Source organism: Orcinus orca, chromosome 10 (genome assembly GCF_937001465.1).
Source record: "Orcinus orca chromosome 10, mOrcOrc1.1, whole genome shotgun sequence".
In the NCBI taxonomy this organism is placed as follows: Eukaryota; Metazoa; Chordata; class Mammalia; order Artiodactyla; family Delphinidae; genus Orcinus; species Orcinus orca.
The window spans coordinates 36,444,815-36,470,689 of record NC_064568.1 but is presented as its reverse complement, the minus strand read 5'-3'; the positions used below and the strand labels follow the sequence as shown (position 1 = coordinate 36,470,689).

General features: G+C 53.0%; 1 protein-coding gene across 2 annotated transcripts in view; it reads right to left on the bottom strand.

Moving 5' to 3' along the window:
* The window catches only part of POC1A (POC1 centriolar protein A), a 76,429-nt gene extending 68,904 nt beyond the window's left edge, over positions 1 to 7,525 (bottom strand). Inside the window, exons 1-5 of one of the 2 annotated variants that reach the window (XM_004267878.3) lie at positions 7,131 to 7,525; positions 4,321 to 4,405; positions 3,149 to 3,320; positions 2,615 to 2,794; positions 1,126 to 1,233 (exon numbers count right to left, since the gene is read on the bottom strand). In XM_004267878.3, the coding sequence (XP_004267926.1) occupies positions 1,126 to 1,233; positions 2,615 to 2,794; positions 3,149 to 3,320; positions 4,321 to 4,405; positions 7,131 to 7,352 (767 nt within the window). In that variant the 5' untranslated portion in view covers positions 7,353 to 7,525. The remainder of the gene's footprint in view (positions 1 to 1,125; positions 1,234 to 2,614; positions 2,795 to 3,148; positions 3,321 to 4,320; positions 4,406 to 7,130) is intronic. The other variant, XM_049693568.1, reaches the window with a different exon arrangement.
* Positions 7,526 to 25,875: the final 18,350 nt, after the last annotated feature.

Sequence of the window (25,875 nt, the reverse complement as noted above, 5' to 3'; positions counted from 1 at the left end):
GCTGCTCGGGTGCTTTCAGTTAGAGCTGATGCCCCTACCAGAGCAGGAGGCAGGGCAGGCCCTGCCACCTGAGGCCCAGACATCAAGGGCCAGCAGGGTCCCAGAACCACTGGCTCACCTATTTCTAGAAGACAAGCCAAGGGCCCTCGATATACTCATATGTGACACCCAGGCTGGTATCGTGGCCAGCCCTCAGGAGGGACCCTTACCTGGGGCTCCCAGCCTAACAAGGGGCAGACGCTGAGGTTCATCTAGGAACCCAGATTGGGTGGGTCCCTGCTCAAATGCAGGCTCATCCCTCTCAGTGATGCGGCATGATATGAACAGTCACCATCCACTACAAGAACCTGATTAGCCTTTCATTTATAAAGTCATCACCAAGGAGAACATCCTTTTGGGGGTCTGGGTTCAACTTCTTTAGACAGACGTGTCACAATTTTGAGAACTAGAAAGTGAAGGGAAAAGAGAGGCCTCGAGAGTTTCATGCCTTTATCTTTATCTTTATTCCTGTCCTGCCCCTAGGTTCTTCATAAACATTTTTTTTTTTTTTAGATTCCATACATATGTGTTAGCATACGGTATTTGTTTTTCTCTAAAACACAGACGTAGAGAATGGACTGGAGGACACGGGGAGGGGGAAGGGTAAGTTGGGACAAAGTGAGAGAGTGGCACGGACATATATACACTACCAAATGTAAAACAGCTAGCTAGTGGGAAGCAGCTGCATAGCACAGGGAGATCAGCTCGGTGCTTTGTGACCACCTAGAGGGGTGGGATAGGGAGGGAGGGAGGGAGACGCAAGAGGGAGGAGATATGGGGATATATGTATAGCTGACTCACTTTGTTATAAAGCAGAAACTAAGACACCATTGTAAAGCAATTATACTCCAATAAAGATGTTCAAAAAGAGTTTCGTGCCTTGAGGTTAAGCACTCTTACTGTTTGTGGGGATGGGGATGAGGCAGAAACTTCCACCCACAAGCGAAAAGATACAGAGCCAGGGAGCAGCAGAGACATGGCGGTGGGCCCCAAGTGCCGCCACTGGAGGCCACTAGGGCCTCTTCGAGCCCAGGTCTATGCTTTTCTCGAGCGCCTACAGGTGGAGGACAGGGTCTGGGGACTCACCTGCCGTGCTCACAGTATGAGTGGACACACTCCCGGCTAGTCTTGTCCCACACCTTGACAGTCTTGTCATCACTGGCAGACACGATGAGCCGCCCATCCGGGGAGAACCTGAACCAGGCGGGGCACAAGTCACATCACCAGTCAACAGACATCACGGGCACCACACACCATCTTCCACAGTCACCCTTCCTGAGCTGCCCACCACCTGACCTCAGGAACCCACCTGGGCCACATGCCCTGCTCTGACCCTGAGTGATCCTGGGCAAATGCCTTTCTCTCTGCAAGATGGGTCAGAAGGGTGCCTACCTCCTGGTAAGCAGGTAGGCAGTAGCGTCGCACACGAGGCCCCCAGCACTGCACATGGCAACATGCGTGCTGACTGCTGGTACTTGGCATCATTATCCTGTTCCCAAGTGCCCTGAATCCACATCTAACTCTGAGAATGGGTCAGCAAAACCAACCTGCTAACAAAAAAGGAGTGGAGGTTCTGGGGACCCACCACCAAAGGCCTGGTGTGAGTTCAACACTTGTTTGCTGGCGGGGCCCCTCCTATTCTCAGGAGCCCAATGGTGAGGGCCTCTCAGAGTAATCAGGGAGCTCCCAGGACAGAGGAACGAGGGCCCTGGAGAACAAGTAACTTCATGGGGTCCCCAGAAGAACACAGCTCAACAGTCCCCAACCTCTGACTCCCATGGTTTCCCAGTGTCCCCAGACACCCCATCCTCTTCCTCCAGAGCACAGAGATTCGACACGTGAGATCTCTGTTGAAAGGAAAAGAATAAGCTAGAAGCAGGCACAGCTGTGTCCGCAATTCTTAGACCTTGAAAGGTGCTTTGAATCAGCTGGCCCCCATCCCCACGGCACTGGCCCCCACACCAAAGGGAGAACCAGCTTCCAGACCAACCCCTCTCAGAAGCCTGGGCCCCCATCTGGCAGCTCTGAAGCAAAATCAACCTCTGAGGAGCGGAACGTCCTCAGAGGAAAGTAGGCAAGCCTTAGTGCCAGACACTCGGCTTCCAACCCCAGCTCTGCCACTTACTCCCAATGTGCCCCACGGCAAGATACTACACTATTCTGAGCCTCAGTTTCTTCATCTGCAAAATGGCAACAATGCCACCTACTTGCGGGACTGCCATGAGGAGTTAGAAGAAAACGTCTAGTGGTGGTACTGACGTTACCTTGTTGTTGTTGCTATTGCTAATAAGTGGCCCCTGATGACTCACCTTGGGCTGCATCAGCACAGACGTCGGGGTCAGTCGTGGCTGACAACGGACTAACTTACTTGTCGTGCATTAGCTCAGTGAAGCTTGGACAACTTACAATGTGAGAACTATTATTGTTCTTTTTCACACATACGGAAGTTGAGGTTCAGGAAGATAAAGAGTGGCTAATAACTTGTCCAAGGTCATGGTGCTAGCACCTGCCAACTCCTCTGTGCCCTCCAACCCCCGGGGTCCCTCCAGCGGTCTCCAGGTAGGACACTACTCACTTGGCACAGCGGACCCAGTTGATGTGCTGGCTCAGGGAGAACAGGAATTTCTGGCGATGAGTTGACCACACCTTGACTGTCTTGTCGTCGGAGGCTGTCACGAAGGACTGGCCATCGCTGCAGAAGTGGATGCTCCTCACTGTGGCCGTGTGTGCACGAAACATGGTTGACTCGCCTTTGCTGCAGGGATGGGTATCCAGAGTCAGGAAACCCATAAACCCATAAGAGCAACAGAAGGGCACATCGAAGCCCTCCCCACCCCTCAGAACCCTCCCAAAGTAAATCCAGGCTTGAGTGCCTCAGTCCCCCAAAAGGGAAGCCAGAGCCTCACCCACGTGCAGGCAGCGTCAGGTGGGATCCCTTCCAGGATGGCTGAGGTCAGCCCAGGATCTCCCTATTGGCCCTGAGGGGAGGGCCCCGACTGAAGCCCCAGCTTCTGATGTTACCTCCTCGGAAGTGGGGCAGATGTCCCACTGTGACCAGTCCAGCACTAGGGCCTAGACTCAGACAAGCCCCTCCAAGTCTTTAACTCACACGTTGGGTACCCAGATGCGGACAGTCTTGTCACGGGAGCCTGAGGCAAGCAGGTGTCCCGAAGGGGAGAAGTTCACACAGGTGACGGTGTCCTTGTGGCCGGCGAAGCGGTAGGCACGTGACTGGGGCTTCATGTGCCACACCATGAGGCATGAGTCCATGGAGCCACTGGCTGAGGAGAGAGCAGATGCCATGACGCTCGGCTCAAGCAGGCCTGGAGCCTCCACCAGGATGCTGGAGACGGGCGGGGGGTGGGGTGCGGGCAGCAGAGACAGCCCAGCTCTGCCTTCTCCATGGGGACAGGCCACACCTCCAGTGACTGCTGAGCAGGAGTTCGGAGAGCCTAGGGCCTGTCACCACTCCAGGCAGCGGGCCCACACAGCAACCAGACCTGGGCTGTAACCAAGGGTCCCGGGTCTCCCCACAGACACACTCTGCGGCTCGAGAGAGCAAGTCCTCGCAAAATTGGGGAGCCAGCTCAATCCAGTGGCCATTTTACCATTAAGAGGACCCATCAGAAGCCTAGTGGAGGTCCGCAGAACAGACCAAAAATGACTTGTTTCCTCTTAATCTCCAGCGTATATCACAAGACCAGCAGCTTCTGGCAGGGGACCTTGACCATTGGATGAAGGGGGAGCCTCGCCCATAGAAACAAGAAAGCTGCAGCCGTGACAGCTGTGTATGAACCCCCAGGTGGCCAAGGAGGGAGCACTCGGCTGCAGCATAAGGGCAGTGGGGGGAGGGGAGCACCCGGCTCTGCCCCCCCATCCTTCTCAGTGGTGGGCGTCTTCAACAAGGAGGTGTGCCCGTGGTACTGTGGACAACAGAATCAATAAAGACCCAAGGAAAAAGCCACTGTTTAGGGTTCATTCTGCAGGCCAGGCCTGAGAGGTGGATGGGGTGTGCACGGAAAAGCCCAGAACCGGGTCCTAACCTCAAAGGCTGTGTGACCTTAGCAAGGCCCCCAACCTTTCCGAGCCTCACACTCCACATGCAGAATGGAGCTCATAAAGCCTAGCGCCCAGAGAGCAGGCCGGCTGAAGCAGGAGGTAGGTCTAGACAAAGCACCTGGGTCCTCACTGTGCCCTGCTCCCCCACGCCACACCTCCCAGGTAGAAACGTGACCTTCTCAGCTCATAACCTAGTGCCTAGAATAAGATGCCTCTTCTTACCCAGCTGCTTCGTGTTGAGACTGAAGTCCACACAGGTAACTGCATCCCGGTGGCCCTTAAAATGCCTCTCCAGCGAGGGGTCCTCCTGAGGGAGAGCCAGGGTGAAATATGTGAAGCCAAGATGAGGAAGGGGCTTCCCCAGGGCCAAGACTCTTCCTATAACAGCCAGCAGCATTTAAAAATGCTCCAGGCATGGGCTTCCCTGGTGGCGCAGTGGTTGAGAGTCCGCCTGCCGATGCAGGGGACAGGGGTTTGTGCCCCGGTCCGGGAAGATCCCACATGCTGCGGAGCGGCTGGGCCCATGAGCCATGGCTGCTGAGCCTGCGCTCTGCAATGGGAGAGGCCACAACAGTGAGAGGCCCGCGTACAGCCAAAAAAAAAAAAAATGCTCAAGGCATGATCTTGTATATAGAAAATCCTAAGGAATCACTAAAAAATCTATTAGAACTAGTAAACAAGTTCAGCAAGCTTACAGGATACAAAATCAATATACAAAAATCAAGTACACCAACAATGAACAATGTGAAAAATAAAAGTATGATAACAATTCTACTTATGATACATAAAAAAGAACAAAATACTTAGGAATAACTTAACAAAAGAAGTGCAAGACATATGAGAACTAAAAAACATCATTGAAAGAAGTATAGAAAGACCTAGATAAATGGAAAGACATCCCATGTTCATAGTTTGGAAAACTTAATATTGTTAAGATGAAATACTCCTCAAATTGATCTAGAGTGAACAGAATCCCTTTCAAAATCTCAGATGCCTTTTTTTTGCAGAAATTGACAAGCTTATCCTAAAATTCACATAAAATGTAAAACAGCCAGAATAGAAAACAATGTTTAAAAATAAAAACAAAAACCAGTCACTGTAGAAAGCAATTTGGTAGTTCTGCAAAAAGTTAAGCACAGAGTTATCAAATGATCCAGCAATTGTAGGTAAATACCCGTAAGAGTTGAAAGCATTTTCACACAAAAACTTGTACACAAATGTTCATAGCAGGATTATTCATAATGGCCCAAAAGTGGACAAACCTTAATGTTCATCAACAGACAAATGGATAAACAAAATGTGGTATATCCATACAACAGAATATTATTCAGTCATAAAAAGGAATGAACTACTGACACGTGCTACAACACAGATAAACCTTGAAAACATTACGCTAAGTGAAATAAGCCAGACACCAAAGGCCACATTTTGTCTGATTCCATTTATATGAAATGTCCAGAATAGGCAAATCTATAAAGATAGAAAATAGATTAGTGGTTGACAGGGACTGGGCAGGGGCGGCGGGGGGGGGGGCAGTCACGAAGAAGGGGAGCAACTGCTTAATGGGTATGGGTTTCTCTTTGGGGTGACAAAAATGTTCTGGAAATAGACAGTGATGGTTACACAATATTGTGAGTGTACTAAAAACCACTAAACTTTACACTTCAAAAGGGTGAATTTTATGGTATGTGAATAATATCTCAATAAAGTTATTTTTCCAAAGACCCAAGAGAAAATGGGGACTTTCAGCACCCCCATCTCAGGAATCAAATCCTATACCTTCAGTCCCACTGTGGACCGGCCAGTGAACCCAAAGGTCAGCCCTGAATAAGCCCCCAGTGGCTTTACGACCACCTCCACTCCACCCAACATCAGAGAAGCAGTAGCTTAGGAAGACATGGAGATAATATTCCGGAGATTCTCTCCATCCAACAGCAATTCATGTTGAAGAGTTATAGTCCAGCCATGCAGACATCTCCCCCTACCCCAAATATCTTAAACCTCAAAGAAGCATTTTGGGGGCACCAGGGAGCCCAGCAAAGCCTCCTCTTGAGGAAAAAACAGCCTTGGGGCAGAACAAGGACTGCAGGGAGCTGTAACCAGAACAAAGGCTCCCGTGGCCCCTTGCCCAGCTCCACCCCCCAACACACCAGCCTGAGTCCTCCTTTCAACAAGAGAAGGAATGGCAGCTGGAGGAGGGCAGAGAACTGAGCAGAAACTGCTCCACCTGAACTTGCTGGAAGAATAAGGGTAAAATAGTGCACCCTCTAGAGGCAAGTTCAGATCCGCCCCTAACCAGGGGACGCCTGAAATCTCCCAACACCCTCTCTTCCAATCCCACAGGCTTGTTGGTTCCTCATCTCCCCCAAAGGTGGTTTATATATTGGGGTGGAGGGGTCAAACACCACTAGAGATCAAAAGGCCTAGTTCCTAGTCTGAGCCCTCTGCTCACATGCCCAGACACCCAAGGAAGCCAACAGGCCTCCACCCAGCGTCCTTGATTTTCAACCCAGCCAGAGGACCAGGCAGGTTCAGGTTTAAAACAACCTCTCAAAAAGAGAGGCTTTGGAGTGCTCCCCTCTGGCCTCACGAAGAACCTGGGACTCAGAGAGGGCAGTCTGGCCCAGGTCACACTGCAGGCCTGGGCCGTCCCGGGCATCCCGGAGGCCTGCTGTTCCCACACGTCGGAACAGGGTGCACCCTCAAACAAACCCCCATTCAGCCATCCACTGCTCAGGATAAGGAGACAGAAGCCAGAGAGGCCCGGCGCTGGCCCCAGGTCACACCTCCAGTCGGGCCATACAAGTGTCTCCCCTGCTAGGGGTAGATGCAAATCCTGGGGGCAGAGGCTGGTTTCTTAGCCCCGTTAGCCCGAACAGAGCCTGGCTCGCAGGAGGCGTTCACCAGGTGCCCGTACTCAAGTGCCCCCTGCACAGACGGTAAACTGGGGCCAGAGAAGACCAGCTTGGAACCCTCCGTCCGGCTAGGCGGGGAGACTAAAGCCCGGGCGGCCGCAGCTGGCAGGAACTTACCAGGCAGGGTGCGGCCATGGCGGGGCCAGGAGCGCCCAAGACGCCACAGGAGCCCGAAGAAGCAGCGGCTGCAGTTTCGTCCCGTTCAGTTTCCGCGCCCCCAACCGCCGCCAATAGCAACGCGGGTCGCTTCGCCTCGCCCCGCCCACCGCGGTTAAAGGAGACGCGGCGCCTCGGCTTTTTGCCCCCCGACTGGAAGGAGAGCTGTATGGCCGGCTCCATGGTCTCTGCGTCCAGCGCCCCCAGGCCAGGCAGCCTACAGACAGCGCCGCCAAAGGCCTCTGTCCACCGTCACTCATTCCCCCTGAGAAATTAAAAAGTCCAGGATGAGAGGTTCGCCCCACCGACCCGTAGCTGGGCTAACGAGACGGCGAGCACAGCCTTCTGGGAAATGCAGTTCCAAGACGCCCTCATCCTTGTGTCTGGAGGAAAGTGGGACTACATTTCCCAGAATGCCATGAGGGCGGGGCCGTGAATAACCCGAAGTGAACGCTTTAAGGATCCCGGAAGTGGAGATGCTTAAACCGTTCTGTTTGGGTTAATTGTGGCTCGTTGTGATTGAGTCCTCTTCAAGCGCCCACGAGGCCGGCTTTTCTCTCAGTACCCCATTAAGAGCCAATTATTCACCCTTCGGGAATTCTTTAAGTAGTTCGCTCTTCCGAACGCGCTTAAAACAGGTGTCGATTTAAAAGAACACTAGTCACTCGGAATCACACCCTTGGAGTGGAGAGGCCTGGGTTCTATTCTCAGTTCTTGCCATGATTCGCTGCGTGACCTCGGGAAAAATAACCCTGCTCTGTGGACCTCAGTTTCCCCATTTGTGACATGAGAGGGTGTGACGCAGCCTGGCCCTCTCAGGACCCTCAGCCCTGAGCAGCCGTTATAAATTACAAGTTTAAAAGAGGAGACAATCCAAGGGCCTGGCCGCCAGAGGTCGTCCTTGCTCACTTTCTTGGGTCTCTAGACCTTCCTGCTCGACCGCCTACCCCACCCACCCCCGCCCTCGCCACAGCACGCACACGCGCGCGCGCACACACACACACACACACACACACACCCACACCCACACCCACACCCACACACCCACACACCCCTACCTCACTCTGGACCTGATCTGGACTGGACATTTGTCAAGATTTGGGAACCTTGTGTCACCTCTCTGGTTAAGTGTGGATTGGCCATACTTCAACACTGATTAAGATTTGGCCAGGCCCTGAGGTTTCTCAGGACATCCTGAGACCTAAGATGGTGTGTCCCTAGACCTGCAAACCAGAGCCCAATTCAGTGAACTCAGAGACTGGCAGTGGGGGGGAGCTGGCATGTGGAGGAGTGAGTCTCTTCTTTGGACCTGGAAGGTTTGGGGCCAGACCCAAGAAATAGACACATTTAATCCCATCTTCGCTGTGGTTTGGCTTAAAACTGGTTCCTGTATGTTAGAAATTGTCAGGCTCACATAACTTATACAATATGAAATTCCACTTAAAACATGTATAGTATCGCTTACACACACCCGAAATTGTTCAGCACTGTTCAAATGACAATTTTCAAGCCTTCCCACCAATGTTTGCATCTTATTCAGCTATTCTCTTGCCTACTGGACAAACATTTAAAGTGAAAACATTAAGGAAGAAAAAAATTTAAATACAGAAAAATATATCTATTACACATAAGGGTTCAATCATTCTTGTTGTTGGGTGGTGTTTTTGGTTTTGTTTTGTTTTGTTGTCAACTTTAGCTATAGAACACCCATGGTTTACAGGAGTTCATAATCTACGTAACTAAATTTATGAAACCCTTCTGTAAAATGATTTTCAAATGTCAGGTCTGCTCAAAGCGAGAGGCACTGGAAGATTTTACTCATCCTTGCTGGTCTTTCCAGATCCCACTGTCTGCTATCCTTACCCCTCAGGGAGGAGCAGCTGGGGATGCCCCACTCCCTCTTGCTCATTTACTCGCCATAAGAACGCAGAGTTCAGCTCTGCCAAAACCACATAGACAACCTAGGATACAACACTGGCACAGCCTGCATAAACCAAGATTGGTGCCTCCATGTTCTGATGGAGCAGTCCCCACCCCATGCCACCTCGACCAGATTGAACTCCATTTCTGACTGGGGCCTCCATGGAGGGGGGAACACTCAGTGCTGGAAGAGCTTTAATACTGGGGGGCTCCATGTTGAGGCGGCTCAAAGAGAGCTTCTTTTCCAAGCCCCCCTATGGCAGAGATGTCTCTATCCTGGTACAAAGCCCACACTCAGGGCCCCCTGTGAGGGCCTCTCACCCTGTCATCACTCCCAGACTCCCTGCCCAAGGGCCACATGTCCCCTCCTAGGGCTGAGGTGAGCCAAAAGAGACTGCTCATAGATGGAGCTCTGGTACCAGGTCTCCCTGTTGTGGGAGTGACCCCTGCAGGGTGACCCTCCCCAGGAAGACCCATTGTAATTCTGGGCCTCAGGAGAACCCGCTATGAAATTAGCGTGCCCCTGCAGGTCAGCCTTCTATATGGTAGGCCCACCCCAAAGTGGGGAGAGGTCCCGTGGAGCCCCAAGCCTTCAACCTCGCCTAGTCCTGCTCCTCCATCCCATAGCAGTGGCCAGTCTGAGTAGCATCCAGCTTGGGCCTGTCCTTGCATGTTGCAAACAGTGGGTAGCATGACTAAAGTTGCCATAGCAATTCCTGGGACAGTGATGTCAAGTGTCCCAGGAGTCCCTGGGACCAGTTTCCAGAAAGACACAGAGCTGGCCAGTAGCCACATTCCACACCATCCACTGAAGTCAGATAGGGACGCCTCTGGGTACTTCAACCCACCTCCCATAAGCATGACAGGCAAGATGCATGGCCTCTCTCCCACAGCCTCAAGCAAGCCCGTGAGAGATGCTGGGCCTCCTTTTCACACTGTCCAGAGAGACGGGAAGGGGCCAGGGCAGCCCAACTGTGGTAAGAGAGGGAATTCCACAAAACTGAGCCCCACCCCCCAACCTTGGCTCTGCACACATGGGCTGGAAGCGGGATGCAGACACTCACAAAAAGTCTGAATTCAATTTGAACCGTTTAGAGAAACCTTTCCAGTAGACAATGCAAACAGGGCTTCGGAGCAGTTCTCAGCCCTGGCTGCCATTCAGAACCTCTGCAGGTGGGGCCAGGCACCAACGTTTCTTAAAAGCTCTCCAGGTGAGTCTAGTGCACAGCCAAGGCTGAGAACAGCCCCTCTAGATCAGTGTGACCGAGAGAACTTTCTGTGACGATGGAAATGTTCTGTAATCACACTGACCAACTGGTCACATGTGACTATCCAGCACTTGAAATGTGGCTACCGTGCCTAAGGAACAGAATTTTAAATTTTATCCAATTTTAATTAATTGAAATGTAAACAGCCATATGTGGCTAGTGGCTACCGTATTGGACTGCACAGCCCTAGGCTATGGACTGGCTCTGTGGCCCTGGGCAAGTCATGGAGCCTCTAGGACTTCAGTCTCCTGGTGAGGCCGGTAAGGAACTCAGTGTCCTGTCCACAGTAGCCAGAGCAAATCTTGGTCCCCATGTCCCACTGCCCACCTGAGGGGTGTTTGGTGACACCAGCCCAAACCCAGGGAAATTGGTCAAGCTAGAAGAATGCAGGCCACAGCTCCTCAGGCCCCCTAGCAGATTTTGCTGGCTGCCCCCAGAGCATTTGGGGTGGGAAGATAGGGCCAGGTACCCATGAAACCAGAGGATAATCAGATTTCCCTCCTCCAGGGAGCCCTGAATTGTGGTGTGGTGAACCAGCCTGGAATAGTGCCAGCTATAAAATAACTGATGATTTTCATTTACCAAAGGTCACTGTACACCAAAAGCCATGTGAAGGTTTAGCTACAACCCCAGGAGTAGTACAATATTATGCCCATTTTACTGATGGGGAAACTGATGCACAGAGTTACTAAATGGGGAGCCAGGATTCGAACCCAAGTGTGTCTGTCTGCACAGTCTGAACCGTTAATCCTAACAAATACAGGAAGAAGAACTAAGAATCCTTAAATAGTTCAGGGCCCGGTAAAACTTAAGAGGGCCTCAAGACTTTACCCCCAATAGTAGGGATGGAGGCCGAAACAGTCCCAAGGCAGTGAACCCCACATTAGAAAGTCCTTTGTTGTCTCATATTTTATCTTAAACTGTCAGATAAGTTTAGCATCTACTCTTCTTTTCAATATCTTTTTAATATCAAATTAATGTTTTAATGATGGACCAGTTAATGCCAAGTCACACTGATATTCAGGAAGATGCCCCAGTTTATCCTGTGGTTTTATGAACTGCCTCAGTTTGAGAAGCAGGGCCATAGAAGGGTCATTCAGCTGTTTATCAAAGGGAGTGGGACTGCCAAGACCAGGACCACAGGGGTCCTAGGGCACAGGGTTTCCAGAGTCTAGGTGCAGCTGGTTTAAATACCAATTCCCAGACCAGCCATAGAGTCTGACTCCATGGATCTGGGTGGGGCTGGGAGCCCACATTTATAACAAGCCCCTGGGATTGTGACATGGTGGTCCCAGGACCTGATAAAGAAACCCTGGGCACCATAGTGCCTGGACAGCTCCATCCTACCCTCGAGGAGCCAGGGGACTGTCACTCAGCTACGATGCCTTGGCCAGGGACCCAGACTCGACAAATCCTAGCTCTGACCCCAACCTGCTCTGTGATCCCATCTCAGGTCTCAGGTTCCCCATGGGTACAACAAGGACATCCATAGGTGACCTCTAGGGCACTTCTGGCCTCAATGGGTGGATGTGGTCAGCTGGAAGAGGAAGGGCTGGAGGCAATCGTAGGCAAGGCCCCTTGGTCTCCCTTCCTCATCATGCCACATTGGCCTCCCTCATGCTCAGACCCTCCTGAGGGCCTTTGCGCTGGCTGTTCCCTCTGTCTGGCTGCTCTTCCCCCAGCTCATCGCTTTGCTCACTCACGGTCTTTCGGGCCTTGGTCTAGACATCATCCCTTCAGAGACACCTCTGCTGGCCCCACCCCAGACACTCCTCATGCCTCCATCCCCTTCACTGCTTATATGCTGGAGCTTTCTCATCTATCTCCCCTGGGCTATGAGCTCTGTGCAAGCAGGGACCACACCCTGCTGATCACAGGGGGGTCCTGGGCACGCAGCCCTGGCTTGGCACCGGAAAAACTCACCAAACTTGTGTGACAGTTCAATCCCTGGAACCACCACTGGGCCTGAGGAACACCAGGAAATCCTTCCCAAGGTCCCCAGTGATGCTGGGACTCAGGGAGGGGCTTGCTATGGGGTCAGGAGCAGACAATTCTATTCCACAAGCATCTGTGGAATGCCAGCTGCGTGCCCCACCCTGTTCTGGGGTCCCCAGGCATTATGGAGGGTCATGGGGGAGGCAGGTGATGAACCAGAGCCTCTGCTCCAGGAAAACCAGAGAGGGAAAGGGCCACCAAGCAGGCTGAGCCCTCTGTGTGTCCTTCCAGGTGTTCTGGCTCAGCACTGACGGTGTCCCTCTGTTGGCAGGATTGGGGGGCTTCCAGGAGAAGGTGCATGTGGGGATTTGAAGTAGAAGCAGGATGGGGTTTTCTTGTGAGGATCCAAGTGCTTTCAGAGGGAGGGTCCTGTCAGTTCATTCGGGTCCCCTCTCAAGAGCATATGGAATGGATGAAGGTGTGTGACTGTGTGTCTGTGTATGCCCACGTGTGCCTCTCAGTGCTTGTAGGTGATTGTGTGTCTGTTGCACATGTGCGCATGCCTATGGGAGATACTTGACGTGTGTACCTGTGCCTGTGTATCTTGGTTCGGGTTCCTCCAGAAGCTGAGAAAGAATTCAAGTTTAATTCATTTATTTGGGAGGTGACTCTAGAAAACACCAGTAGGGAGTGGGAGTGGGAGACAAAGGATGGAGAGCATGCAGTGAAGGGCATTATTAACCAAGTTACCACCTCAGGTGACCAGAGCCCAAGGTCGCTGGAGAGCCTGTGACCCAATACAGAATGTGCCTCAGGGTCATCTCACCTGAGGTGAGGGAGTCGAGGGTTTATCCACCCACACTCGACAGCCTGGCATTTCCAGCCAGTCCTACACCAGGCCTAGGGTCTTCTGGGGCAAAGAAAGCCCTCAGCACAGGGTCTCTGGTACTGGCAGTAAGAAGTCAGGCTTGTGGGCCCCAAAATGGTCAGTAAGGAGGGAGCAGGTAGAGCGCCGACACCAGCTGCTACACCACATGTCTACGCTCCTGTGTATGAGCCACTGCCCAGTTACATCACATGGTTGCATGGACTCCAATGACCTCTCCTCGTGCAAACCTCCACTGGGCCAGAGGAAGGCTATTGCAACATCAAATGAGCTATGTATGGCCTTGCTCTCCTTCCCTTTCCTGAACAGGCCGGCTCAGGATTTGTCAAACCATGCCAGGCCTCCGCCAAATTTGGCTGAGTAGACCTGGACCTGCTTTGGGCAGCGGCAGCTTCTGCCCTTGGGCCAGGATGGAGGTGGCGGAGAGGGGAGTCAAATGGGCTGGGGGCAGGGAGATGGGGGAGGCCTTCTCTACTGCAGAGAAGGCAACCGGGGCCTCCTCTGTCTGAACCTTGCTGCCCACAGGAGCCTGGACAGTGGCCTCAAATGCCACTCAGGGGCAGTGGGGCCTGCTCATAGCTTGGGGTGCCAGAGAGGGGGTGCAGTCAGCGCTCCCCTTTAGAGGGTCCATCCTGAACAGGGCTGGAGGGGGAGAGGTCTGGGGACAGAGGCCTGGCCGTGGAGACCTGGGAGCAGCAGGAAGAAGGGGTGTGGCCACGGGGAGATCGTGACTGCACAGAGATGCACAGGAGGATCCGGAGTCCGGGCCGTGGAGTACCAGAACTCCCACATGGACAGCTGAGAGCTGCACCAAGGACTGAGGCTATGTGGGGTCTGGGGGGACAGTGAGGGGCACCCCTGAAGTCTGCTGGGGAAGGTAAGATTGGAGCTTGGGGAAACCAGGACATGGAGGAGTTTTAGGAGCTAGTGAAGAAGACTAGCAGCCCCCAGCTGGGAAGGGATGGGGTCTCCCCTGAGGCTGCAGGGGGTGGGGTGCTGCAGTGGGTCAGGGAATGGAGTCAAGGGGGGTCCGTAGGGGAGAGGCTGAGCCCACAGGCTTGAAGTTGTATAGATCTGGGTTCCAATTCCATGTGCAACACTGACTTGCTCTGTACCTGTGGGCAAGAGCTTAACCTCTCTGAGCTTTATTTCCTTGTGTAAAATGGATATCCTAACAGAAACTAGGTGTATTAGTTTCCCAGGGCTGCTGTAACAAGACACCACAAACTGGGTGGCTAAAAACAGCAGAAATTTATCCTCTCCTACTTCTGGAGGCTAGAAGTCACAAAGCAAGGTGTTGGCAGGGTCCTTCCAAAGCCTCTAGGGGAGGACCCTTCCTTGCTTCTGGTAGACCCAGGGGTTCGGCTTGTGGAGCGTAACTCCAATCTCTGTCTCCTTCTTCATATGGCCTTCCTCTCTATGTGCCTCTGGGTCCAAATTTCCCTCTTCTTTTAAGGACACAGTTATGGGATTAGGGCCCACCCTCATCCAGTATGGCCTCATTTTAACTTCGTTACGTTTTTAACGACCCTATTTCCTAATAAGTCACATTCACAGGTACTGGGGAGTTAGGACTTCAACATATCTTTTTGGGGAACACAACCCTACGGCATAGGGTTGCAGTAGGATTAAACCACAGGCCTGGCACAGTCAGCTCTCAATAAATGGTAGGGACTTCCCTGGTGGCACAGTGGTTAAGAATCCTCCTGCCAATGCAGGGGACACAGGTTCAAGCCCTGGTCCGGGAAGATCCCACATGCTGCGGAGCAACTAAGCCCGTGCGCCACAACTACCGAGCCTGCGCTCTAGAGCCCGCAAGTCACAACTACAGAAGCCTGCCTGCCTAGAGCCTGTGCTCCGCGACAAGAGAAGCCACCACAATTAGAAGCTGCACACCAACACAAAGAGTAGCCCCCGCTCGCCACAACTAGAGAAAGCCCGCCCACAGCAATGAAGACCCAACGCAGCCAAAAATAAATAAATTAAATAAATAAATTTTTAAAAATAAATTGTAGCTGAAAAAAGAAAATTTCCAGTTATAAACTGAATAATTCATGGGGATGAACTGTACAGCATGGTGACTATAGGTAATGATACCGTATTGCGTATTTGAACATAGGAGAGTGGATATTGAAAGTTCTCATCACAAGAAAAGTAATTTTGGGGGAACTGTGTATGGCGACAAATGTTAACTGACTTATCATGGTGATCATTTTGCAATACATACAAATATCGAATCTTTACATTGTACACCTGAAACTAATATAATGTTTTGTCAATTAAAAAAACAAAGAAGGGCAAGCAGGGGTGGAGGGTGGAGGTGCAGGAGCGCAGACTGCAGACTTTTCCTGCACCTGCACACATGTGTGTGGGCAGATATGGACACATGAGAAGCAGGACACTGCTCATGGAGTTGCACCCAGGAGGGCCGGGATGAGTGACCTAGAGACCTCAGCCTGCAGTCCACTGGCCAGGCAGAGCCATTCAAAACAAGGCTCAGGGCCTGATGTCAGCTCCCTGGGCAGGAGGACCCTGAAGTCAAAGCCTTGCTTGTCAGGGACTTCCCTGGAGGTCTAGTTGTTAAGACTCCACGCTTCCACTGCAGGGGGCACGGGTTTGATCCCTGGTCAGGGAACTAAGACCCCACATGCCACGCGGCACAGCCAAAAATAATAATAATAAATATTTAGGAATAATTAAATAAATAAATTAAAAAGCCTTGCTTGTCAGAAGATTCCTTGGGAGTCCTGAGCAAGGCCACCACTGACATCATGGGCAAATTCATGGACTATCCCAACACCCAAGGCTGCTTAAACCCACAGCCTTGACATGACAGGGGAGGACTGTGGGTGTACAGCCAGCACAGCCACTTTCGGAGGGAAGGCAGAACACAGACTCAGACAGGCCCCAGGGACTCCAGTGCAGATTCTGGGCAGCTACCCCGCAGACCTCACAGAGGACTAGGTCAGAGGGGAGTCTGCCATTCCAGGTGTGGTCCCAGAAGCACCACCTGAGAACTTGTAGAAATGCAGATTCTCGGGTGCGCTGCTGAATCTGGAGCCCTGGGGTGGGGCACAGAGTGAGCGGTCCACGGATTACTACTGGTGCCCCCCAAGCAGCCTTGCCCCAGTGCTCCCAGCCCACCAGAGGCCCTGAGAAGAAAGCGTGGGTGGGAAATGCGACCCACACTATCACCCCCCAACACCACCCTGAATGCTCTGGCAGCACACGGCCCTGCCAAAACCCACAAACAAGAAACCGGTTCACCTTTGTTCAGCCCAGCTGAGTTATATAATATGCTTTCCTAAGTTAGCCACAGAACATTTTTTTCAGAGAACACCTGTTAAACAGCCTGAACGCAGACCAGAGCCACCTCAGGTGCACTTCCATGTATCTTCTCTGGTCTCCTGCCTGTGCCTAACACGCAACTGCCCTTTAGAAAGTGCACGAATGTCCCAAGGTGACCCTGACTGGACTCGGGTGATTTACAAACCACTAACGTTTCCCAAGCTCCCAAGGGGGACGTACTGACCTCATAGCCCTGACCTCATCAGGGATGCGGGTGGGGGAAGGGACAGTGATGACACAACCCAGGGAGCTAGAGAGCACTCGGGGTGGGGGGAGAGTAAGGGTGAGAGGTGAAGCACCGTGCACAACCCTATGACCCTACACTGCCCAGCCCATGTGTGTGTGACACCGCGTATCACCATGGTGCATGGTGGCGGTCCTTGTATGTCTGCTGGCAACAAGTGTGACTTTTGCACCTACATGTGGCTGTTTTCATGTGTGTTGCTGTCCCTATGACTAGAGTGGCTGGGCATGTGGCTGTGCACGAGGGGGTGTTAGTGACTCTGGCACCTGTGGGCCTGGGACCACGTGTGAATTTGAGAGATATCCAGCGTGTGCACCTGTGAATGTGGCCAGCAGGCTGCTCTGGCCCCAAGAACTCCCAAACCTGAACTGTCACTTCAGAGCTGCCAGCAATTTTCTGTCTGCTAAGACATGGGCAGGCTGTGGAAAACTATTTTCTAAATGTAGTTGCCCAGATATAAAGTGGGAGCGCTGCCACGCAGACCCATGGTCATCTGATGTGCTGGCCACAGAGGCAACAGGAGAAGGACCAGGAGAAAGGCTTAGGGTCTGCGATGGGGAAGACTTGCCACCTGCCCTCCGTCTGTCCTGCAGCCCTTACCCCAGCCCAGCCCCACGGGGCCTCAGCTGGGTCCTGACCACACACGCAGTCCACAGACCAGGACCAGGATCAAAGACAGCCAGCTCCAGGGTGAACACAGAGGACGGCGTGGAGGCAGATGGCATGGACCCTGGGGAGGGCCCTGTGAGTCTGTGCATGGACGAGATAGGGTGCAGTGGTAGGGTGCTCGCAGATCTCGCCGGGGGCAGACTCATGCAAATGCCAAAGCAACCGAGTGTCTGGTAACGACCTTGCTCAGATTCTCCTGCCCATCTCTGCACTATCTGCTGACCAGCCATCAGCTTCCCACTTTCCACACTTACCTCTTTGCTGACACAACTTGCCCACAAGCTGCCCCCAGCTCTGGGACCTGAGAAATCACCACACACGTGCATTCACACACAGTCCACGGAGAATCCTCGTCTATTTACCCACTCCATTCATTCATGCGTGTGTGCATGCATTCATTCATTCACCAAATGCTCATGGAGCACCTCCTCTGAACCACCAGCTCTGCGGACCCCTCTAGTCCCCCAGGCCCCCCAAGTCAAAGCAATGAAAGCAAAGTCCCAACGGACCTCCATGTGGGTAGCTCAGAAAAGAGGAAGCTAGGGGCTGGGTGGGATGGTGGCCGTTAGCTGGAGGGAAGCTCTGAGCTGGTGTCACAACCAGGTCTTTGTATCAAGCCGGATGGCCTCTGGAGGTTGGGTAAATGCCATGACTGCCCTCCCCTGACCCCAGGCTCCCCTGACTGGAACTGGCACTTCACTCTGCCTGAAGCCCAGGGTCTGTCTCACCTAGGATTGACCCCAAGGCTTCAGAGCTGTCCCCCAATCCCACACCCCACAGAACAAGGTCCACCTCTCTGTTAGCTCTTGGAGGGCCCCTCAGTTGGGCCCAGGCTGCCTTTGCTGCCCCTCATGCTCATTCTCACCAGCTACACCAGCCTCTGTGACTTCAACGGGGGCTTGGAGGCCTTCCAGCTCCTCCCCACTCTCCCTCCTCAGGGTCCTCAAAGGCCTAGAGAGCCCGAGCCCATCTTCCAAGTACTGCCCACTTCCCCCAACTTGTCATCCATGCGTGCTCGTTTGCATTTTGCTCATAATGATAGCAATATAATGAGACGTATCCAACACCTCCTTGGTGCCTGGCACGATGGGTGATATTTCCAACTGCCTATATCATGAAGCGCAGTGACTGGAGCTGGAAGCAACCAAGGTCATGGATCCCCAGCCCGGCCTCCTCCTCCCCAACATCACCTGGTTGGCTCTTCTCATTCTTCAGGACTCACCTGGAATGTCCCATCCTCAGGAGTCCTCTCCAAGCCCCCAAATAAAGCAGTCCCTTGTTCTGGCCACTCAAACGACCTGTGTGAGCTCTCACTCTCATGTGATCACGTGTTTGGATGGGCTTGTGTTTACATCTGTCTCCCCCACTAGACTGTCTACTCCATGAGAGCAGGACTGCATCCGTCTTGTTCACAGCCGCTACCCTGGGACCTAGTTCAATGCCCGGTAAACAGTAAGTACACAATAAGTATTTGCCGAATGAGTAAACCTATTTATCTATTTTTTGAAAACAACCTCACTCCAGCAAGAATCTGAGGTTGTTTATAAGAATGCATACAATTCTGTATGAGAGAAAAAACAAAGTTGGAATCAAAGATTTTGACCTTCTCTACAAACAATAAATGCAGGAGAGGTTGTGGAGGAAAGGGAACCCTCCTACACTGTTGGGGGAAATGTAAATTGGCACAGCTACTATGGAGAACAGTATGGAGTTTCCTTAAAAAACGAAAAATAGGGCTTCCCTGGTGGCGCAGTGGTTGAGAGTCCGCCTGCTGATGCAGGGGACAAGGGTTTGTGCCCCGGTCCGGGAAGATCCCACATGCCGCGGAGCAGCTAGGCCCGTGAGCCATGGCCGCTGAGCCTGCGCGTCCGGAGCCTGTGCTCCGCAACGGGAGAGGCCACGACAGTGAAACGCCCGCGTACCGCAAAAAAAAAAAAGAAAAAAAATCTGGATGTGAGGCTTTTCTCGAAAAATGGGAGGAAGGCCTGGCCACACCGGGCTGTGTTCCTTGAGATGACAATGGCCGGAGCTGAGATGGGGCCTCCCCTCAGCCCAGGGGACGCAGGGCATGCACTGCCTCACCCCATCTGGCCTCTGTGGGCCTCTGTGCTGCTGACCCCAGGTCTATGCTGCAAAGAGATTAGCTTGCAAGGTCTGCAGAGTGCAGAGCAGGGCTGAGAAGGCTTCCCTAAGGTGAAGGGAAGCCATTTCTCCTGGTTGATTTCACTCACGATGACTCTAAAAGCCACAGCACAGTCACCACAGTTTTAGGGCTGGTGAATGTTGACATGTCACAAACCTGTTAGTCTTGCACAAGAATCAGTTAACTCAGTACCCGCCAGGCCCCAACAGTGCCTCTGGTCTCACCCCCGACCAGAGCTTGAGGGCTTTAATTAAACCCAAAGGGAACCCCTGGAGCGAGGGAGCCACCAGCAGCCCCTTGGGCAATGAGGTGGGTGACAGGGCAAGGACATATTGGGAGAGGCAGGAAGGCAGGCCTGGCTCTAATCTTGACTCCAGCTCTGAAACTTTGGACAAGTCACTTCTCCAAGCCTCCGTTCCCTCATCTGTATCCAACAGCTGATACTAACTGCATAATGTTTCCAGAGGCTGGTCCCTCCCCCAAGCATGGAGGCAGGGTCTCAGGGAGTCCTCCTGTCAACCCTGTTCATAGAAAGTATCCCAGTCAGGGGTCTCCAAAGAGACAGAACCAATAAGATATATATTTAGCATATATGGAGAGAGAGAGATTTATTTCATTTTAAGGAATTGGCTCATATGATTGTGGAGGCTGGCAAATCTGAAATTTGTACGGCAGGCCAGGAGGCTGGAAACTCAGGCAGAATTTCTATATTACAGCTTGGAGCAGAAGTCCTTCTCCAGGAAACCTCAGGTTTTGCTCTTAAGGCCTTCAGCTGACTGTATGAGGCCCACCCACATTATCAAGGATAACCTCCTTTACTTAAATTACAGATGTTAATCGCATGTACAAAATACCTTCACAGCCACATCCAGACCAGTGTTTAAACAAACAATAGGCAACATCGCCTAGCCAAGTTGACACATAACATTTAACCAACACAGAACGCATTATTTCCTTTTGCGCATGAGGAAATTGAAGCTCAGAGAGGCTGTGCCACACGCTTAAGGCTAAGGAGCACAGAGGGATGGAGCTGGGAGGTGAACACGAGCCAGAGTCGGCTCCACTCTGAGGACAGGGCTGCGGGTGGCTACTCCACACGGGGCGTGTGAGGATCAGATAGGAAAATGCACAGAAGTGCATGGGACCATGTCTATGGTAGGGACAGAAATCAATAGGGCAGTGGGTGGTATTAGGGAATTACTGTTAGTACTGAGAAAGGACAGAATGGCGTGGGAACAGGGAAAGGAGGCAGAGGAGTGTTGCTCCACCCCATGAGGGATGGGTTCTAGAGTGTAGGGCAGAGAACCTACAGTTCCCGGGCCCCCCAAGGAGGAGGGGGGCAGAAGGTGGACTCCAGCAGGCTGTGATCTCCCATGTCAGGCAACGAAGTCCAGAGCCTCTGACCCACGTGCAGGGCACAGAGAGGGAGCACAGTGTCGCCAGCATGTGGGGTCAGAAAGAAGTCTCGCCTCCTGAGGCTGTGGCTGGTTGCCCAGACGTTCCTGGAAGTGGGTGATTTCCCCTAAGGGTCCAGCTGGCTGGCTCCTGGGCTGGTCACTGCCATGTGCCCACCCTAACTGGACTAACACCCAGAGGTAGAGAAAAGCTTCCACTGAGACCTGAAACCCTTAGACACAGTCCCAGCCTCATTCCTCCCAGCTTCCTTAATCTCCCCGGGGTGGAGCGCTAGATCAGAGGCAGAAGGCCAGCAGGTCAGCCATGTTCTCCACCTGCTGGCTGTGTGACCTTGGGCAAGTCACTTAACCATTTTGAACTTCTGTCCAACGTATGTGGCTAATCATTACACAGACCGAGAGGTCTGCTTCGGGGCTAGAGGGCTGCTTCGCCAGGACCAGGCCAAACATCTGAATAGAGCTGTTGCCAAACATCTGAATAGAGCTGTTACTTGTTGCCATACTTGTTCATCATAGTATCATCCTCCCTGGCCTTCTTTTTACGCCTGTCCACCCAGCACCACTTCGCTGAGCCTCGCTCACTCTCTCCCCCATCCTCCCTTCCTTTTTCCAGCTCCCACATCTTTTGGTCAGAATGTGTGCTGGGTAGGCTTTTAAATGCCTCCAGGGCCAGAGAGAAATGAAGTCCCTTGCCTTGGTAGATAATCGCAGTGTTGATAACAGTGGGATTCTGGCAATGGTTGGTTGGGACTCTGACCCCCGCCCTCCCCTCTGCCACATACCTCGTCCTTCTCCCTCTTGCCTCCAGCCTCCCTGGCCCCCTAAGTCCCTCCTCCATACCAGGCTCCTCTAGCCGCCCCAGAGGGCCCCTCAGCCTGGCTGCTCCATCAGAGGTGGTATCTCATTGATACCAGGTCCCAGTTCCAAGGTGGGTCCCCCCTCCCCACCACTGTCCATCCCAGGCCCCTTGCCCACACTGGTCACAGCCTGTAATGGTTCCTTTCCTGGGGTGCCTCCCCAGCAGCCCAGGGCAGGGAGCGAGGCTCCTTCACACTGTGCACCCAGCACCAGCTGGAGGAGGCAGGCTTAGCCTGCTCCCTTCACCCCCCATCGCCACTCCATCACCTCAGGGGGCCTGCTCTGACCTGACCTGCAGGCAGGGGCTGGGGGTGAGGACAAGCACTGGGGAACCCACTTCTGGGCCAGCCTGATTCTTCCCCTCACCCCGCAACCCTCCTCCAGAGGCTGAGGGCAAAACAGCCTAGTGTGTGGGCTAGAAAGCAGGACACCTGGATCCCTTTGCAGCACAAACCTCACTTGCTGTGTGGCCTTGAGCGAGTCCTCTCCCCTCTCTGGGTCTTAGTCATCCCGGCTCTAAAATGGGTTAGGGTTACAGACACACACTCAGAGGTCTGCAAGGCCAGACAGTTGTCACTGCTTGGACATCACATGTCCACAGGGTTGGGGACCCACTGAAGGGAGCGCTGGTGGAGAAGTGGAGAGAGCACGTCCTGCCTGGGCCAGCCCAGGGGCTCCAGGTCTGCTGAGTCCTCAAGAGAAGCTGGAAATCTGAGTTTCAATTTAACGATCTCCTGACTGCAAAATCTTGACAACTAATTCACATGTTTAAAAGCACTGTGTGGGGACTTCCCTGGTGGTGCAATGGATAAGACTCCACGCTCCCAATGCAGGGGCCCCGGGTTTGATCCCTGGTCAGGGAACTAGATCCCACATGCATGCCGCAACTAAGAGTTCGCATGCCACAACCAAGGAGCCTGCCTGCCGCAACTAAGACCTGGTGCAACCAAATAAATTAATTAATTAAAAAAATAAAAGCACCGTGTAGGTCAAACAGAACACGTCTGGGCCACAGTCTGTGGGTGGTAGACTAGAAGGCTAGGTTCCAGGGCCCTCTGGGGCTCTCTGGAAGGATAGTGTTTGCTCTGGGGGCATTTCCTGCTCTCATTTGGCAAGAGGGTGGCGTGCTGTTCCTTGTGTACCACCCCAGACCTGCTTCCTGGAGCATTTGATGGCTTTGCTCCACTCTGGCCTCTTTCCCCGACTAGTCAATCGGAGTCCACCCCTTGACCTGTAGATGGCTTCACAAACACAGGCCCAGGCCTGCCCCAGCTAGGCCAGAGCCTGAGAGGGTTCCAAAGGCAGGGCCAGCATAAGGCAGGTGTTGGGGGCCTCAGAACCCTCTTGCCCCGCCCAATCCCCAAATTCCTATCATAACTCCCGGGCCCTATCACTGTAAACCCTGGAGCTCATGTTTCCAACCCTCAGGGCAGACCTGAGCTGTTTCTAGAAACTCTAGCCACTCTGCAAAGCTGGCCCCTCACCCACCACTATTCAGACAGGGACTGACACCCCAAGGAGCACTGCTGGGCCAAGGCCAAGGCCACACTGACCATGAGCAGCACAGGCTGGAGGTTTTGTCTGTCTCTAAAACTGTCTCGTGTCCATTCGGGTCTCCTCGAGGTGAAGGCTAGCAAGATTTCTCAGCTGGCTGGCAGATGTGGAAAATGAGGCCCAGAGGAAAGCAGTAAGCTTGCTCAAGGTCCCTGGGCTGCGTGATCCTTATGGAGGGGCACTGCTAAAAATAGTTCCTGGAACCCAGAGTGGAAAAGGATGAATTCTGGGGCTAGCGTCAACGTTTTTCTTTTGCCTTGATCCCTGGGCAGATGCTGTATGCAGCAGCCCCTGAGGGTGAAGATGACGCAGACGGGGCAGAGAGTGGGGAGGAAGGAGAAAGTCAGGGAGGCCAGATCCCAGCATCATCCCCAGAACGGAGCCTGACCTTGCCTGAACTCCGGAGGCTTGGGCTCCCCTGCCCAGGGCCAGGGTGATAAGATGAGTTTATATCGCAGCTCTGAGGAGGGAGGCAAGACAGGATTGAGGGAGAGAAAAGAGAGGGAAGGAAAAATCACGGGGGAGGGAGAGGGGAGTAAGTATGCTAAACCCAGGAGAGGGACGACAACTTTGCCAGAATGGGGCCCACCCAGACTCATCACTGAGGCAGGAGGGGCACTCCCACTTCACAGATGCAAAATCTGAGGCTTAGGGCATGGGGTAATTTGCCCAAGATCGCAGAATCAGAAAGTAGCACAGTCAAGATTAGAATTCATGGCTTTAGCCTTTGCCCTTCAAGCAAGGTCTCAAACTGGAAACCACTCAGGCAGCATTTCCCAAAATGTGGCCCCAATATACCCTACCCCTGCATTACCAGGAGGGAGCCTGGTTAAAATGCAGATTCCTGGGTCAGAATCAAAGGGGCATGGCCCAGGAATATGCATTTTGACCAGTGCCCTGCTGGTGGTTCTTTGAGACCTAACACTGGGAAGCTCTGTGGCTCTCTTTTGGCTTTTCTGGTCTGACTTCCTAGCCCTACATCCTAGCTGCACCCCTGCAGCCAAGCTATTCAAACTGAGTCACCCTGCCCTCCAGGACAGAACTAGGCCTTTCCCATTCAATGACTCGCCCACCAGTCTCCCAGTCCCATATAGACCCACCCTTCCAGCCAGTACCTCTCTTCTGGAAGCCTTCCTTGTGGTTGGGATTCCCCTCTCCTTCAGCTTGTGTTGAAGTAATATTGGGTTGGCCCAATAGTTCGTTTGGGTTTCCCATAACATCTTACGGAAAAACCCTAACGAACTTTTGGGCCAACCCAATAGCCTCCTCCTCCCTCTGGAATTATTTACAACATCCTATTTTACTTTCCGGGTGGATCTGCTTTGTTTCCCAACCTTTCCCTCTATTAAACAGGAAACTCCCAGAGGACTAGAAACTTATTGGTTTAAACAATAAGCCTCTGAAATCCATGACTTCACTTGCCCCTCTGCCAACCACAAGTGGCAAGGCTGGGAGAGCTTTACAATGAGGAAATGGAGCCTTAGAGAGATTGTAGCCTACCTAAGACCAAATAAGATTGAGCCGGGGTTAGAACCCATGTCCAGCTCCGATGTCCAGTTCTTTCTGCTTCTGCTTTGCCTCTGATCACTCAAACAGCTCTGCGACGCGGGCAGGACAGGGATTATGATCCCATTGCTCAGATAAGGAAAAGTGAGGCCCAGAGATGGACAAAGCACTCAATACCATCTTTACCCTGTTTTGGCTGCACCTGGGTCTGACCTTTTCTCTTACCCTCTCTCCGGCTGTTGGGCACTGCCCAGGGCCCCTCAGCAGGACGGGGCAGAGCTGAACTTTGGGTTCCCAGGCAAAGCCCTCATCCTGGACCCCTGGAATGGTCCCAGTGCCACTCCAGACCCAGGTGCCTCCTCTTCAGGTGGAGACTCGCCTCACCTGCCTTGCAGCTGGCTGGAGATTCAAAGAGAGGGAATTGGGAAATACCTGGACACACCTTGGTCACCATCACTCTAGACTTTGTCCCTCTTATTAATGCCCAGCTGAGGAGGAAGCAACCTGGGTGGTCCTTTCCTGAAGAGTGGAGGAGGGCAACTCTGAGCCTGGCACGGGCCCAGCCCAACCAAGCCCAAGTTAAGCTGAAGGGTGTGGAGCAAGGAGGCCAGGCTGGCGTTCCTGAGAGGGGTTTGCCAAACTGTACTCCACAGGTGTGGTCTAGGGGAGACTCAAAGGAGGTGAGGGCAACTCTGAACTTTGGGAGAGAGTACTGAGTCACCCAGCTGGTGCCCGGCCAGGGTGGCCAGCAGGGACTTTGGACAGCCCACAATGGAAAATAAAAATAATAATTGGGCTTCCCTGGTGGCGCAGTGGTTGAGAGTCTGCCTGCCGATGCAGCGGACACGGGTTCGTGCCCCGGTCCGGGAAGATCCCACAGGCCGCGGAGCGGCTGGGCCCGTGAGCCATGGCCGCTGACCCTGCGCTTCCGAAGCCTGTGCTCTGCAACGGGAGAGGCCA